The sequence below is a fragment of the Onychostruthus taczanowskii genome, unplaced genomic scaffold (assembly GCF_017590055.1).
Source record: "Onychostruthus taczanowskii isolate IOZ18803 unplaced genomic scaffold, ASM1759005v1 scaffold107, whole genome shotgun sequence".
Classification (NCBI taxonomy): domain Eukaryota; kingdom Metazoa; phylum Chordata; class Aves; order Passeriformes; family Passeridae; genus Onychostruthus; species Onychostruthus taczanowskii.
This window is the reverse complement of record NW_024497297.1, coordinates 884,498-898,199: the sequence shown is the minus strand read 5'-3', so window position 1 is coordinate 898,199 and position 13,702 is coordinate 884,498. Positions and strand designations below refer to the sequence as shown.

Genomic DNA, 13,702 nt, shown 5'->3' with positions numbered 1-13,702 from the left:
GATAGACCTGCTCTGGGGAGGGCAAATAGTCCTCCTTCTCTTCGTCTTCCTTCTGTTCTTCCTTTTCCTCCTCCCTTGGAGGGCTGCTGAAGGGCAGGGGAAGGAGCCTGTGCAGTTCTGCCCTGGGTTTTAGAGGCCTCTCACGCTGCTCAGCTGTCCCAAAGCCCAGGCTCAGCAGGGAGGGCAGTGCTGTCTGGCCCATCCCCTGCTCCAGGGGAGGTGCCCGGGGTGTGTCTGGCTCCTGCCCCAGCGTGGTGCTGCTGACCAGCTGTGCCCGTGTCGCCCCACAGTGCCCGGACTCGGCGTGCAAGCAGGACCTGCTGGCCTACCTGCAGCGCATCGCGCTCTACTGCCACCAGCTCAACATCTGCAGCAAGGTGAAGGCCGAGGTGCAGAACCTGGGCGGGGAGCTCGTCGTCTCTGGGGTAAGTGTGGCACACGCCTGCCTCAGGCAGCTTTGCTCCCCCAGGGAATGCTTATTCCACGCTGAGCTTTTGTGTTAAACCCCACGGAACAGAGACTGGAGATGCTGGAGCATTCTGAGTTCTAATGGATGCAGAGTTTGTGTTGCTGCCTCGCTGTTCTGGGGAGGAACTCTTGCTGTGAAAATACAGACTTCACATTTCCTTACTCGACAGTGTTTGTAGACAGACTCACTTCACCTCTGTGTAATCTGTTTTCCAGACTGCTTTTCACTCTTAGTGAGGTTAAATCACTTTATCAGCACAGCCAAACCTGCCCCACATCTCTGCACAGCCTTGGAACATGCTGGGGTCCTGCAACACTCCAGAGATGGTAATATTTCAGGATGGCTGTGCCCTGAAGAGTGCTGGGATTTTTAGTGGCTGCTCTGGTTTCTGACAGCTGGAAGCTGCCCCAGGCCGGCTTGCTTCCTAATTCCAGCCCTTACTTTGCAAATAATTTTTTTCACTGTAGTTCATGAAATGCTTGCCTCCTAAGAGGATTCTGTATGACATATTTGGGGAGAGGGAAGTGGAGCTAAATTCTTAATTTCTTCTGGCATACTCTTCCTTGCCCTGCATAGGCACGTTTGGTCACTTCTGGTGCTTTTGCCCAGCTGTGTCAGGACTGAGGAAGGAGGCTGGAAGAAGGGACAGAACTGGCCCTTGGATAGTCCAGAATTGCTCCCTGATCAGCGAATGGAAAAAAACTTCCCACATTCTGCTATTTTGATACCACAGAATCATGGAACAGTTTGGGTTGAAAGGGACCTTAAAACTCATCCAGTGCACCCCATGCCATGGGCAGGGACACCTTCCACTGTCCCAGGCTGCTCCAAGCCCTGTCTAGCCTGGCCTTGGACACTGCCAGGTATCCAGGGGCAGCCACAGCTTCCCTGGGCATCCTCTGCCACAGATATTTTCCAGTGAAACCCTGTTTGATATTTCAATTGCTTAAACTTAGTAGGACAGATTTCCCCCAAAAACCAGGGGGAGCTGTGAAGGAGAGCTTTGGGGCAGCAGCAGCAGGAGCAGTCAGCAATAGATACCCCTGCACAAGCTGAGCCCATCTGGGGGTGATGGGCTGTGCTGCCCCCCCTGCTGCCTTTCCAGCTCCCAGAGCAGCTCCGGGGGCTGTGAGGATGTGGTGGGATGTGCTGCTGTTCATGTCCTGGGAGGCGGAAGGCATGGTGCTGTCAAAGCAGGAGATGTGTTACTGTGCAGCAATACGTACTCCAGGGCTTCACTGCAGTTACTCAGTGCCTCCAGGATGTACATCCCCTCTGCCATAAATCAGTGATAGAACAGCCTGGCATCTGTAGTCTGATCTCCTAGTTTTATCCTTCTCCTCGAGCCTGTCCACTGGGGCTGAGGGCTGCCAGCAGCAGTGTTGAGCTCCATGGGATAATGAGATGAAGACCTCAGCCAGGCCAGAGGCATCACCACTCTGAAAGGAGGGTTCTGTCCAGAGTGCTGTGAGAGCAGAGCAGGACTCAGGCAGGCAGAGCTGACTCCGGCAGAGTCTGACAGGTCATGCAGAAAAACACCTCCCTGCTCTCCTGGTGTCTGATGATTCCTCCTGCTGTGAGGATTCATGGAAACACTCCAGCACAGTGGTTTCCAGGCTCATGAGGATGAGGGCAGAGCACAGGGGCTTGCCAAAGGATCTGAGGTGCCATGGTGGCACTTGGGGCACAGTGGGGTGGAACGGAGGGGACGGTGCCCCAGAAAAGCCACCAGAACCAAGCCCTGCCCCAGATCAAACCCCTGTCCCATCCCATTTGGCCTTGACAAGCTGGGGATCCCACCCAGAGCAGGACACTGGCCCCTGGAGGAGGGGGTCCCAGCTGAGGTCACCACAGTGCTCCTCCCCTCTCTCTTCCACCCAGCCCTGGTCTCAGCTCTTTGTCCCCGCTGTGCCCTACAGCTTTGACAAATTCATGTTTTTCCTTGTTTTGATGCGCTTGTAAATCAGGAGCCAGCTGGGAAAAGGCTCCAGGCCTGGCTGGTGATGCAGTTGTGTTCCTTCTTTCCCAATACAATTTAGTATTCTAGGGCGATTTAAATATTTATTATCGGTGATTAAGATATTACTACAGCTTTATTAACCTTATTAGAGAATAGGCAACTGTTAAATCTTAGTCACAAAAGCAAAGGGAAGAATACAAATGTTTCCAATTGCCATTGATACAGAAAATGCATAGAGGGGGCAAACCCTGCTTCTGTGTTGGTGGCACAAGTCAGTCAGGTTTGTAACCACTGAGCATCCAAAAAAAATCCTGCCTCAAACTGGGAGCCTCAGGTTTCAGAGGAGAAATATAAATTGGTTTTCAAATGGCCTGTCGTGCTCTCAGTGGAACACTGTGTTTGAGGGTTCCATGGTGTGTAACTCTGTGTCCCTTGGCAGGTGGACAGTGCCATGTCCCTGATCCAGGCAGCCAAGAACCTGATGAATGCCGTGGTGCAGACAGTCAAGGCCTCCTACGTGGCGTCCACCAAGTACCAGAAGTCCCAGGGCATGGCCTCCCTCAACCTCCCGGCAGTCTCCTGGAAGATGAAGGCTCCGGAGAAGAAACCTCTGGTCAAGAGGGAGAAACAGGACGAGACCCAGACGAAAATCAAGAGGGCATCCCAGAAGAAGCACGTGAACCCCGTGCAGGCCCTCAGCGAGTTCAAGGCCATGGAGAGTATCTAGAGGAGAGCTCTGGCTCGAGGGTGTTTTTCCCTAGCCCACTACTGCTACTTCCAGAACTCTACTTTTAATACCCTAAGGATTTTTCAAAAATTTACTATTCCTCCAAATGTATTTACTTAATATAATTTTGATAACTTTGTTTAGATTACCTGGGGAGATACTTAAATTTCTAAGTCCTATCAGTATATCTTCAGCCTGCAGAAGTGTGGTAATTTAGATGGCTTTTAGATTACAGGGGTGGATTTCTAGCTGGAAACTGTTTTTTATAATCTTGCTTTAAATGAAATATTCTATAACCAAAGAGGATTTTACAGTAACACTAACGGTTAACACTAATACTGGATCATGCTACTCAGAGACTCAGTTTATCATGGTGATCAAGAGAGAAAAATTAGATTTTTTTACTCAAAAAAAAAATTAATTAAAAGTATTGTATGTGATAGTGTATCTCTGCTGTGGGGGTGGAGAGGGAGCAAGCTCAGAGGAGTTTGATATTGCAGCAGGCACCGGCTGTGTGAGCACAACTGGAAAACAGCTGGAAAAACGCTACACCCGTGCCTGGGCCGGGCTTTCCCGAGGATCGTGTTGGGAGCTGGGCTGGGTGGTGCCCTGGGGCCGTGGTGCTGCTTTTCCTGGGCTGCCCCGGAGCCCTCCGGGGGTTCCCTTGCGGGAGCTCCCGGGGCCGATCCCTGCGGAAGCTCCCCCGGTGTGGGCGGCCGATCGCTTCCTTTGATACGGACGGGAACTGTAATGCCTGGTTACAAATTACTAATGTATTTTGCTGCGGGACACTAATAAAGTTGCTTTTCCCAGCTGGTGCATTGTGGTGCTGTGAATGGAGCGGGCCCAGCCCCCCCATCGCCCCCCCCCGCCATTCAGATGCAAATCAGCTTTGTGCTCATTCCTCATAATTGCTCTGCATCCCGCCTTGGGCTTCCAGAGGCACCCAGGAAATCGTGTTTGCTCAGGCTGCAATTTAGACTGTACATTATTTGTGATAACTATAGCTACAAGGTATAATTTCACTGTCTTATTTAAATTTTATGAATTTCAGTGTGTTTCACACGTCCCAGTCGAGTCGAGTGCAGGGAAGCGGTGCCTGCACGGGGCAGCACGACCGTGCCTGTTCTGTGGAGCTGGAAAAGCCTGGGCTGGAGTCAGTGTCTAAGATGCAGCTCCATTTTAGAGCTGAACCTTGGCACTGAAATGTTATAATTTTATTGATCTCAATCAGTCATAATTTACTGTATTAAGGTTATTGTTGTCATGTTACTGTAATGCTGATCGTAATTAAGGTAAATAGTTTTTGAGATATTTTTGCCAAATGTATTATGTTTTCAAGCATTTTAGCCTCTTGAGTACAGCTATTAAACATTGGATTGATAGGCTGTTTTCATACACCCTTAACATGTAAACAGACTCGGAGGGGGAGTTGTGCTCCACTGCCATTTGGGGGCTAACAGGCTGTAGGTCTTCTTTTAGAGAAAATTATTAACTACATTTATACAATATGGGGCTTTTATCTCCTGGTATCATCTTAAAGGTGACATTCCCTGAGCTGTTTAGGGAGTACATCCAATACCTCCCCCCTATACAATGTATTAATGAGCTTTAAAAAATAACCTTTATTAAGACGTTCAGACAAATTTACACTTACTTATCTTTTAAGCACATCTTAGTTTAATTTATGCTACAAACATCGAGTATCAAGAAATTAAAAGCGGTTCCCCTGGTGAGAGCTGCAGCCCCAGGGGGTGCAGGAGCAGCAGGAACGCCATGGGGACAGGAGGCCGAAAAACCTCAACTCACATTTTCTTTGTACCCAGGAATTGCTCCTCTGGGAATTGCGTTTGGGTTTGGAGCAGAGAAGGGCATCGACGTGAATCATTATTGGTGTAACACTTAGTTGCTCCGTTCGGGAGTGCAGCAGGGGATGGAGGGGAGAAAACGCCTCTCCCCTTAGCAGAGGGGGGATTTTGTGTCATTAAATCCCAATTTCAGTAGCTGGGGCCGGGGTGGTGACACCGGGGCTGGGGAGCGGCGGATCCTGGGGCCGGAGCGGGGCAGGGGAGCCCCGAGCCGGGGCAGGCAGTTCCTCATCCCGGAGCGACTCCAGCCCCGGTCCTGGTCCCTCCGGCACCTCCGGGTTGTTCAGCACCAGCCCAAGACCCAGGAGTTCAAAACCCAAAAGCGCCGATCCCGTGTCAGGGAATTCCAGCCCTGCGTGTGAAAGAGGCGCTGGAGCAGCGGCTCGGTGAGGGGGTCCGGCCGCCAGCGAAGCTGTGACTTTATTAGGGAGCCAATTGGAGAGAATTACAGTAATTACTGCTCCATGTAATTAAGCGCTGGGGAAGGGCTCGTGCTGTCGCTGTCGCTGCCGGAGGACGATGCTCGCCTCGGGAGGGAGCGAACGGCCGGGAGAGCTCCGGCGGTGAGCGAGGAGCCAAACCCCACCTTCCCGATTCCCTGCCCTCCGCGGAGATGGGGGGACCTGCCGTGGCTTTGGGCAGGGAAGGGCTGTGGGATTTCCCTGCTCGCCAGCTCCCCACGGCTGCTCCCCAGGCATCGCCTGGAGCACGCCGGAGTACTTGCTGGAGGGGTTCTGAGGGGTTTTGCAGTGAAGATATTGAGGTCTGGGGTTTTTTGCAGTGCAGTGGGACAGCAGCTTTGCTGGGTCTGTGCCAGAGCCCGGCAGATCTGGCAGTGCAGGGATCTCAGGAAGATGAACCCACATTATCTTCTAATGTGTATTAGTGAAACCATATTAAATCCTCAGGAGATAAGTCTTATTCCAGATTTCAAGTGCTCTTAATTCAATTCCGCGGTGAATGGAGCCGCGTTGAATTTATGCCTCTTTAATTGTGTGTGAAGTTTCCGTGCCACGATTTAATGGCCGTTAATGAGCGCCTTTCCCACTCCGAGCTCTCCCTGCTCCCAGCGCCTTTGGGATGTGTCGGGGGCGGGACAGGAGAGGGGAGTGGGGCACCGAGCTGTGTTTGCTTACACGGGTGCGGGGTCCAAACCAGGCCACGACAGCCAAACCTCAAACACAAAACTGAGAAGAGAGCAGAGAGGGAGGGGAGGAGCGAGTGCATTCAAAACCCCAACAATGGGGTGAGAAAAGGGAAAATCCAGTAAGGCACATCAGCTGCTCCAATGCTGAGGGCTCAGGGCCCGCCTGTGCTGCGGATGGTGGGGGCTGGGGAGTGTCCCAGGGAGACACAGCCCCTGGGCTCTGCTCTGAGCCCTTCCCTACCTAAAGGCTGCCAGGATTTGGGGAGCTCAGGCTGAGCCAGCAAGGCCCTCCTGATGCTCTTGCGGGTGGCAAGGGGAAGGAGCGGGAGCTGGTCCTGGCCTGGCCACCTGTGTGACAGCAGCGCTTAACACTTGACCCCCTCTTGAAGCTCGAGGAATGGGGGGGGGGGACTGTTAGCTCCAAAATTAAGGATGGAAGTGCCCATCCCACCTCCCAGACCTGCACTGAGAAGGGGTCCAGTGAGCCCTACCCAAGGTTTCCATCTGCCGCAGGACCCCCCACCCCTGGGGCCGCTCCAGCCCTGCCTTGCTCCGTGCCTGCAGGAATTTGGGGGATTCCCAGCACAGCGGGGCTGGCTCTGCACAGCGGCTGGGACAGGATGGCCCAACCCTGGCCCCGGGCTGTGGACCAGCAGCGCCATTTGAGACACAAAGCTGTCATTAGTGGGAACACCGGCCTGGGCTGACATTTATGGCCAGGGAAGGCAGCCCAGGGCTCACCTGCACTTCTCTGTCTCCCTCTGGGGATACATGGCCATGCACACGGAGGAATGGGCTGCAGCCCCCAAGGCTGAGTCTTGGCCACAGCTGCCCGTGGCACCACTTGGTGCCCTCCAAGGTTCCATGGCTGTCACCACCTCCCCGTGCTACTGGCTGCATTGCCAGTGCCTGGACATGACTCCTGAGACCTGCAGGAGCTGCAGAGAGGGGTTGGCTGCAAACCCAGGGGGTCCCTCTGGCCACCCCTCTTTGGGCTCGTGACCCCCCTGCAGAGCCTGGAGCCCTTTGGGCAGGGGGACACACTGTGTGGGTGTGGGGTCCCTGATGCCAGCACTGCCCAGGAGCTCACATAGCCTCTGCCCCAGGAGTGCCCTGCCAGGGCCCAGTGCCTCAGGAGCAGCGCTGCCAGGAAATTGTTATTTGTTATAATTTTTTGGCCTCCTTTGAGTGTTCCACGTCCTTGGCTGTCACTCTGCCGGTGACCGGGACCTTCCTGGGCACTTCTTGCTGCCATCCCAGGCCACAGGGGCCATCCCAGGCCTGGCACCAAGTGGCACTGACCAGGAGCTACCACTTGCTCCCTCCAAAGCTGTCGTGGAGGCCCACGAGCACCTTTCCATCCCCAGGGCCAGCACAGGCATCCCCAGTGAGCCCCTGCTCAAAAACAGGTTGTCAGGTTTAAGACTTCAAGGAAGAGCAAATTGGGTTTTGCCTTTAGGGTTGGACAGGGAGGGCTGCTGGTGGCTTTCTCCCTGGCTCATTCCCTAAGGAGGCATTAGACAATCCCCACCTTAAATCCAGCTGTGAAACAGTGACAAAACTAGGCAGGGGCTGAGAAATCCCTGTGCTGATCCCCTCCAGTTCTGCTGGATCCCTGGCTGGCCTGGCATCACTCCAGAGGCTCAGGTTTCCAGCAGAAAAGCCCCTTCCCATCCTTGTCCTGGCTGTTACCATCAGATATATATATTTTTAAAATCTACAAAGCAAAGCCTTGGCAAGGCTGGCTGGGAAATGCATTTCAGATAAAAATAGGGAAAAAAAATTAATGCCAGAAAACCAGCCTAAAACCCCAAAAAGAGAAAGATCAAAAAAGAATCAATAGTTATAATCAGCCCTGCTACTTAACAGTGACAAGTAGCACACTGTACAAGGGTGCCATAAATATTTGAGCACAAAGCCCAGTGGTTGCAGGGTCACAGGTGGGGATGGATCTGGTGGCATTGGCGGCAGAGCCCTGCAAGGGCTGGGGGATGGAAAGGACCAGCTGGGCTCTGCCAGGCCTGGAGGAAGTGCATGGATTCAAACATCCCCTCCTGGGAGTGACACAAGAATGGCCCCCACAGGAACACCACTTGCTCCCTTTCTGCAAATCCCAAATTCCCCAGCTGAGCCCCTAGCCTGTTCCCTCCATTGTGCACCTGCATTCTTCCAGCAGTATGCCATGAAAACAAGACATTCCCCACACCTCAATGTATTTTAATAACAAGTTGTTGTTTAGTCCAACAGTTTATTCCAAAGTGCACCTGCACTGGTGCCATTCAAACTTGCTGTCACCCTGAACTCCCTGGAATTGGACAGAACCCTCAGTTTCACCTCAATTCCTGGATGATGGTGTTAATGGAGCCCAGGAGCTCCCTGAAGTAGCCATCCTTGTCCCCTTCCCTCTGCTCCTCAGCCGCCAGCTCCTCGTACTCACTGCGCAGGAGGCTGAGGGTGGTGCCCAGGGCAGGGTCCCCCCGGTAGTGCTCCCTGCAGAAGGCCACCAGGACCCCCACCAGCTTGAGGACCTTCTCACGGGTGTCATGCTCGGGCATGGCCAGCAGATTGGGCACCAGGGTACACCAGCCCTGCTCCACCACCGCCGGCACCAGCCTGACCTGCTGGTACTGCTGGATTTTCTCCTCCATCTGCTCTCCATGCTGGGAGTCCTGAAGCAGCATCTGTGGGAAGTGGTGGAACATATCCCTGTCAGAGAGGAACTGCTCCCAGGAGGTGACACAGTAGAGGAGGATGCGTGTCCTGTACCACTTACCGTGGACAAGGACTTTGCCACAGACCAGAGCGAGGTTGTGTCCTGGCTCCCTGGCCACAGGGCCTGTTTGTTCACCCTGGAAAGCTCCCAGGGACTGGGGATTTCTTTGTCACACAGCCTGGGAGGGGACTCAGGGGCAGGACGCTCAGCAAGACTTGTAAAGTCTCTGGTCTGATGCTTTTTCCTGCTGACAGGTGGTTGCAGCACCTAATGAACATCATCACTTGGCTCTGTGCTGCTCCTCCCAGATGGGGATCTCAGTCTCCTCCAGCCACAGCCAGACCTTCCCCTGCCAGCCTGGTCCAGTACTGAACCCCAGTACTGAAATTCTGCAGGGGGCTGGATCCCTTACAGTGAGAGAGACCAGCCCAGATGGGAAAGGGGACCAGGGGGAGGAAGGGAAACTGCCCCACACCACCCTGTGAGCCCTTTGGTGGAGAGGCTGTTGATAGCATGAGATTTCCAGACAGGGACATGGAAAGACAACACCAAGGAGACCTTCCCTCTCCTGGTCCTCTTGAGAGCTGCCTGATGATGTGCAGGCAGGATTTGGGGTGAAAAGGAAGGAATGTGGCAGGCGGAAGCATTCAGAGCCCCAGTGACTCCTGTTTCACAGTGAGAGCTGCCAGAGTGCTTTATGATTCCAAACCAATCCATCCGACAGCCAGCCAGCCCATCCCAAACCTGCCACCCCAGCTCGGAGCAGGCCCCCAGCACCCAGGGTACAGCATTCCCAATCCAAAGAGCAGCTAAAAATCGCTGTTTTAACATAAACCCAAGAATCTGCCAGGCTGTGGCTGTCCCAGACCCACCGAGGAAGGAACAGATGGGGCTGCCGGAGGGGAGAGCTGGGAAATGGGCAGCAGGATCAAATGGGAATGGTTTGAGTCAAAATGCCTTTGTCTGCTCCTTTTCCATGGAGCTAACAGGATCATGTTAGAGTCAGCACCTGATAAGATTTCAGACCTGCTAAAATAATTTGCACCTTTACAAAGTCTCCTGGAAAATAACTGATTTAACAGAGAGGTGCTGCTCTGCCGTGCCTGCAACCCAGGTATTAGAGCAGCCATAATCTGCAGGGCAAATTGGCCATAAACTGAGCCAGAGTGGATTTAATTCCCATTCTCTGGAGTCAGGGAAACGCACAGACTGAACAACAAGCCATGGCAAGGAAAGACAGGCTTTAAACTGACACTTACAGCAGTAATCTAGGGTATTTGAAAATAAAACATAGAATGTGGCAGGCTGGGCTCCAGTGAGGGACATGCAGCAGGCAAAGGGCTCTCTGGCAGGCAGAGACCCAGCAGGGCTGGCCTGTCCCTTGGCCTTGGCTGGACACCACAGCCCAGGGTCAGCATTTCCTACTTGTGTCCCCACTGTCCTGCTGTTTTAAACACTCTCGGGAGGAAATGGTGGCAGTGACTTGAAGGCAAACAAAGGTTTTAGCTCCTCTGGGTTCCCCCAGCCACTGGTGTGGTGTTGGCCAAGGGGCTGAAGGGGACTCATCCCCACTGATGCTCGACTGGCTCCTCCTCATCCTCGTCCTGTGAGGATGTTCAGGCCTGGCTGGGTTTAGGGGTGAAGGTGGGGAGTGCCTGGCCAGACGCCACCCCAGCTCTCACCTTCTCCATGATGAGGTCATAGAGCAGTGTCACCACACGGACATGGAGGGGCTCCATCCCCTTCTGCCGGAAGAGGCTCCTGAGCACCTGGAGGCCGCCCAGCTTGAGGAACTGCTGCTGGGCATAGGGGAAATGCCTCAGCATGGAAGACAAAGCAAAGAGAGCCTGGTGGAGAGAGAGAGGGCAATCAGCAAGGTGGCCATAGCCACCCCATGTGGCATGGCCCCTCTTGATGGCACCCCGTGGGGACAGCAGAAATATGCTCCAGCCCATCTGTGAGGAGCTCCATGGAAAATGCACCCCAACTTCTTCTTGCTGAAGGACATCTCCAGCAGTTTGCAATCCCAGCACTGTGAGACTGCCAAATCATGGGTACTTCCATCCAAAACCCAGTCTGGGCTGTCACTGAGGGGCCTGTGGCCAGCCCCTGACAGTCTCAACCCCATCACTTCTCCACGTTCACCCCCGCAATGGGGTGAGGAGTGTCCATCACCACCCAGCAGAGCCTGATCCCTGCGAGGTGATTTGGATGCCAGCCCCGACCCGGGCCCTGTCAGGGTGCAGCCCCACGAGCCACCAGCCAGAGCCCAGCACCCCGCAGTGCCCCAGGGGCTTGGCTCGGAGCCGAGGAGGCAATTAGGGGCCAGCCCAGCGCTGCCTGTCACCCTGGCTGGCTCTGACAGCTCGGCGGCGCAGGGACGGCCGGGCCGCCCGGGGCAGGGGACGCGCTGCTGTCGGGGCCTGCCCGGGTCCCCACACGCGGCTGGGCCGCGCCGGTTCCACACGGACTGATCCGAGCTGACAGCTGCGTCTTCCCCGCTCCCGTTTGTTTCTATTTTCCGTTTTCTGCGTTGCTGCTGGTGAATTTGAGATGCTGCTGTCTCCCTTTTGAATCGTGGGCCAGAGGACGGCGGAGGGAAGGAATGCACTTTTGGCCTCGCTGCCGTGCAGGGCTGTGAGCACCGGGGCGGAAAAACCATCGGACCGGGAGCCCGGGGCTGCTGCCCTGTGCAGGAACGGGCTGGGCCACCAGCCGGGCCTTGGGATCCGGTCTGGAGACACAGGACACTGCACACAGCACAGGAGCTGCAAATTAAAACCTCTGTCCTCCTGGAAAAGAGGGTTCAACCCTTGGAGGGTCTCATGCAGCTGTGTGTGAATGTGGACAACACTGAGCCCACCCCTCTCATTTCTGCAGAGGCTGCCAGCACGGTGCACTCAGGTTCTCTGGAAAGAACTACTGTGGTTCACAGCAGTGCTGTGAGAGCCCCTGCACGGCCAGCCATCCATCCCCACCCCAAAAGGAGCTCTGGGGTGAGCCACCTGCACTCCTGGGAGGAGTTTCTGAGCAAGGAGCATCCCATGGGATCTCCTTACATCCATAGCCAAGTGACACGGTGTTCCACAGCTTTCTCCTATGCCTTTCACTTGCTGGAGGACTCTTACCAGGGTTAAAAGGGAACATATTTTAGGGAGCTCATTACAGGTGAATGGAAGAGCCAGTGGTCTCCCCACCTTGCTGGACCCCTCATGCAGGAGGTCCCTGTGGAAAGCAGGGCTGGGGTTTGGGAGCAGCCAGGTGGTGTTACAGAGATGGCATCACATACTAAAGTGAGGGAAATGGGATCTCATGCTCCAGGGAATACAGCAGGGAGGCAGGGAGGGGGCGAGGAAGCCCCCAGCCCGATGGACAGCGCTGCACATTTGGCTTGGGGCTCTTGGTGCTGCTTCTTGCTCCAAAGCCTCTGCCAAAGGCAGGACACAGGGCTGGCTGCAGCAATTAGCTCCTCCAAACGTCAGCTCCCATGTTTGTCAGGCTGTGATGGCTGTGCTGCCGTGGGGACCCTCGCCCGTGTCCCCCAGGAGCTGTGGCACCATGCTGTCCCCACAGGCTGGCAGAGCCACCATGAGTGCCACTGCTGGCACTGGGGGGACATCTGCAGAGCCGGGGGAGTGCAGGCTCCACTGGTGCTGCTGGGGTGGTTTGGTACCCAGGCCCCCCTTCTGCACCGCTGGGAATGAAGCCCACCCAGTGTGGGGAGCAGCGGGGGTCCCACACTCTCCACATGTCCCTGTTCTGAGGGTGTTTACATGGAGCTCAGCACAAACCCAGCTTTGCCCAGAGGTGCAGCCCCACTCCTCACCTTCTTCCTGACAGCCAGGGGTTGTTCTGTGGCCAGGATAACCAGGAGCTTCTGCAGGGCACCCCCCTCGATGGCTTCAATCTGCACTTTGGGGTTGCTGCAGGGATGAGAGCAGAAGTCAGGTCACCAACAGAGTGGGGCAGGGCAAGGTGGGAGACATCTGGGTCTGGCTTGTAGCGGCACTGGGTTGGCAGCAGGACCAGGACAGTGATTGTCCCCTGTGCTGGCACTGCTGAGGCCACATATTAAGGGCTGTGCCCAGTTCTGGGCCCTCATAGCAAGAAGGACACTGAGGGACTGGAGAGTGTCCAGGGAAGGGAACTGGAGCCCCAGGGGAGGCTGAGGGGGCTGGAAAGGGGCTCAGCCTGGAGAAAAGGAGGCTCAGGGGGGACCTTGTGGTTCTGCACAGCTCCTGACAGGAGGGGACAGCCGGGGGGGTCGGGCTGTGCTCCAGGGAACAGGGACAGGAGGAGAGGGAACGGCCTCAGGCTGGGCCAGGGGAGGCTCAGGGTGGACAGCAGCAGGAATTTCCCCATGGAAAGGGTGCTCAGGGATTGGCAGGGGCTGCCCAGGGAGGTTTGGAGTGCCCATCCCTGGAGGTGTCCCAGGAAGGGCTGGAGGTGGCACTGAGTGCTCTGGGCTGGGGACAAGGATGGGATCAGGCACGGCTTGGACTCAGTGGTATGGGAGGGATTTTCCAACTTCAGTGGTTCTATTTAATTCTATTTCCACCCCACAGTGGACTTGAACAAGGGTCAATCCAGCCTGATCCCAAAACAAAATCCCCCAGTTCCCACCAATGCTGGCTTATGGTTATGGAGAATGTACAAACCCTGCAGCCACCTCAAACACACCTGAAATGAAGGCAGCAGGGATGGGGACAGCACACTGGGTCACCTGGGCCTTCCTACCACACCCTCCATGCCACCTGGCTTCCCCTGGCAAGGAGCCCTCCCCTGTGGCTCCCTGGTTCCGTGAATCCTCTTACTCCA

At 55.1% G+C, this 13,702-nt stretch overlaps 2 protein-coding genes across 2 annotated transcripts in view; one reads left to right on the top strand and one right to left on the bottom strand.

Annotated features, from left to right (window-relative positions):
- Positions 1-3,968, top strand: part of CTNNA1 (catenin alpha 1) — a 116,913-nt gene extending 112,945 nt beyond the window's left edge. The window contains exons 17-18 of the mRNA XM_041417771.1: positions 291-425; positions 2,869-3,968. Coding sequence (XP_041273705.1) covers positions 291-425; positions 2,869-3,156 — 423 coding nt within the window. The 3' untranslated portion in view covers positions 3,157-3,968. The remainder of the gene's footprint in view (positions 1-290; positions 426-2,868) is intronic.
- A 4,407-nt stretch (positions 3,969-8,375) lies between these two features.
- The window catches only part of SIL1 (SIL1 nucleotide exchange factor), a 94,060-nt gene continuing 88,733 nt past the window's right edge, over positions 8,376-13,702 (bottom strand). Inside the window, exons 8-10 of the mRNA XM_041417956.1 lie at positions 12,711-12,807; positions 10,567-10,731; positions 8,376-8,852 (exon numbers count right to left, since the gene is read on the bottom strand). Coding sequence (XP_041273890.1) covers positions 8,502-8,852; positions 10,567-10,731; positions 12,711-12,807 — 613 coding nt within the window. The 3' untranslated portion in view covers positions 8,376-8,501. The remainder of the gene's footprint in view (positions 8,853-10,566; positions 10,732-12,710; positions 12,808-13,702) is intronic.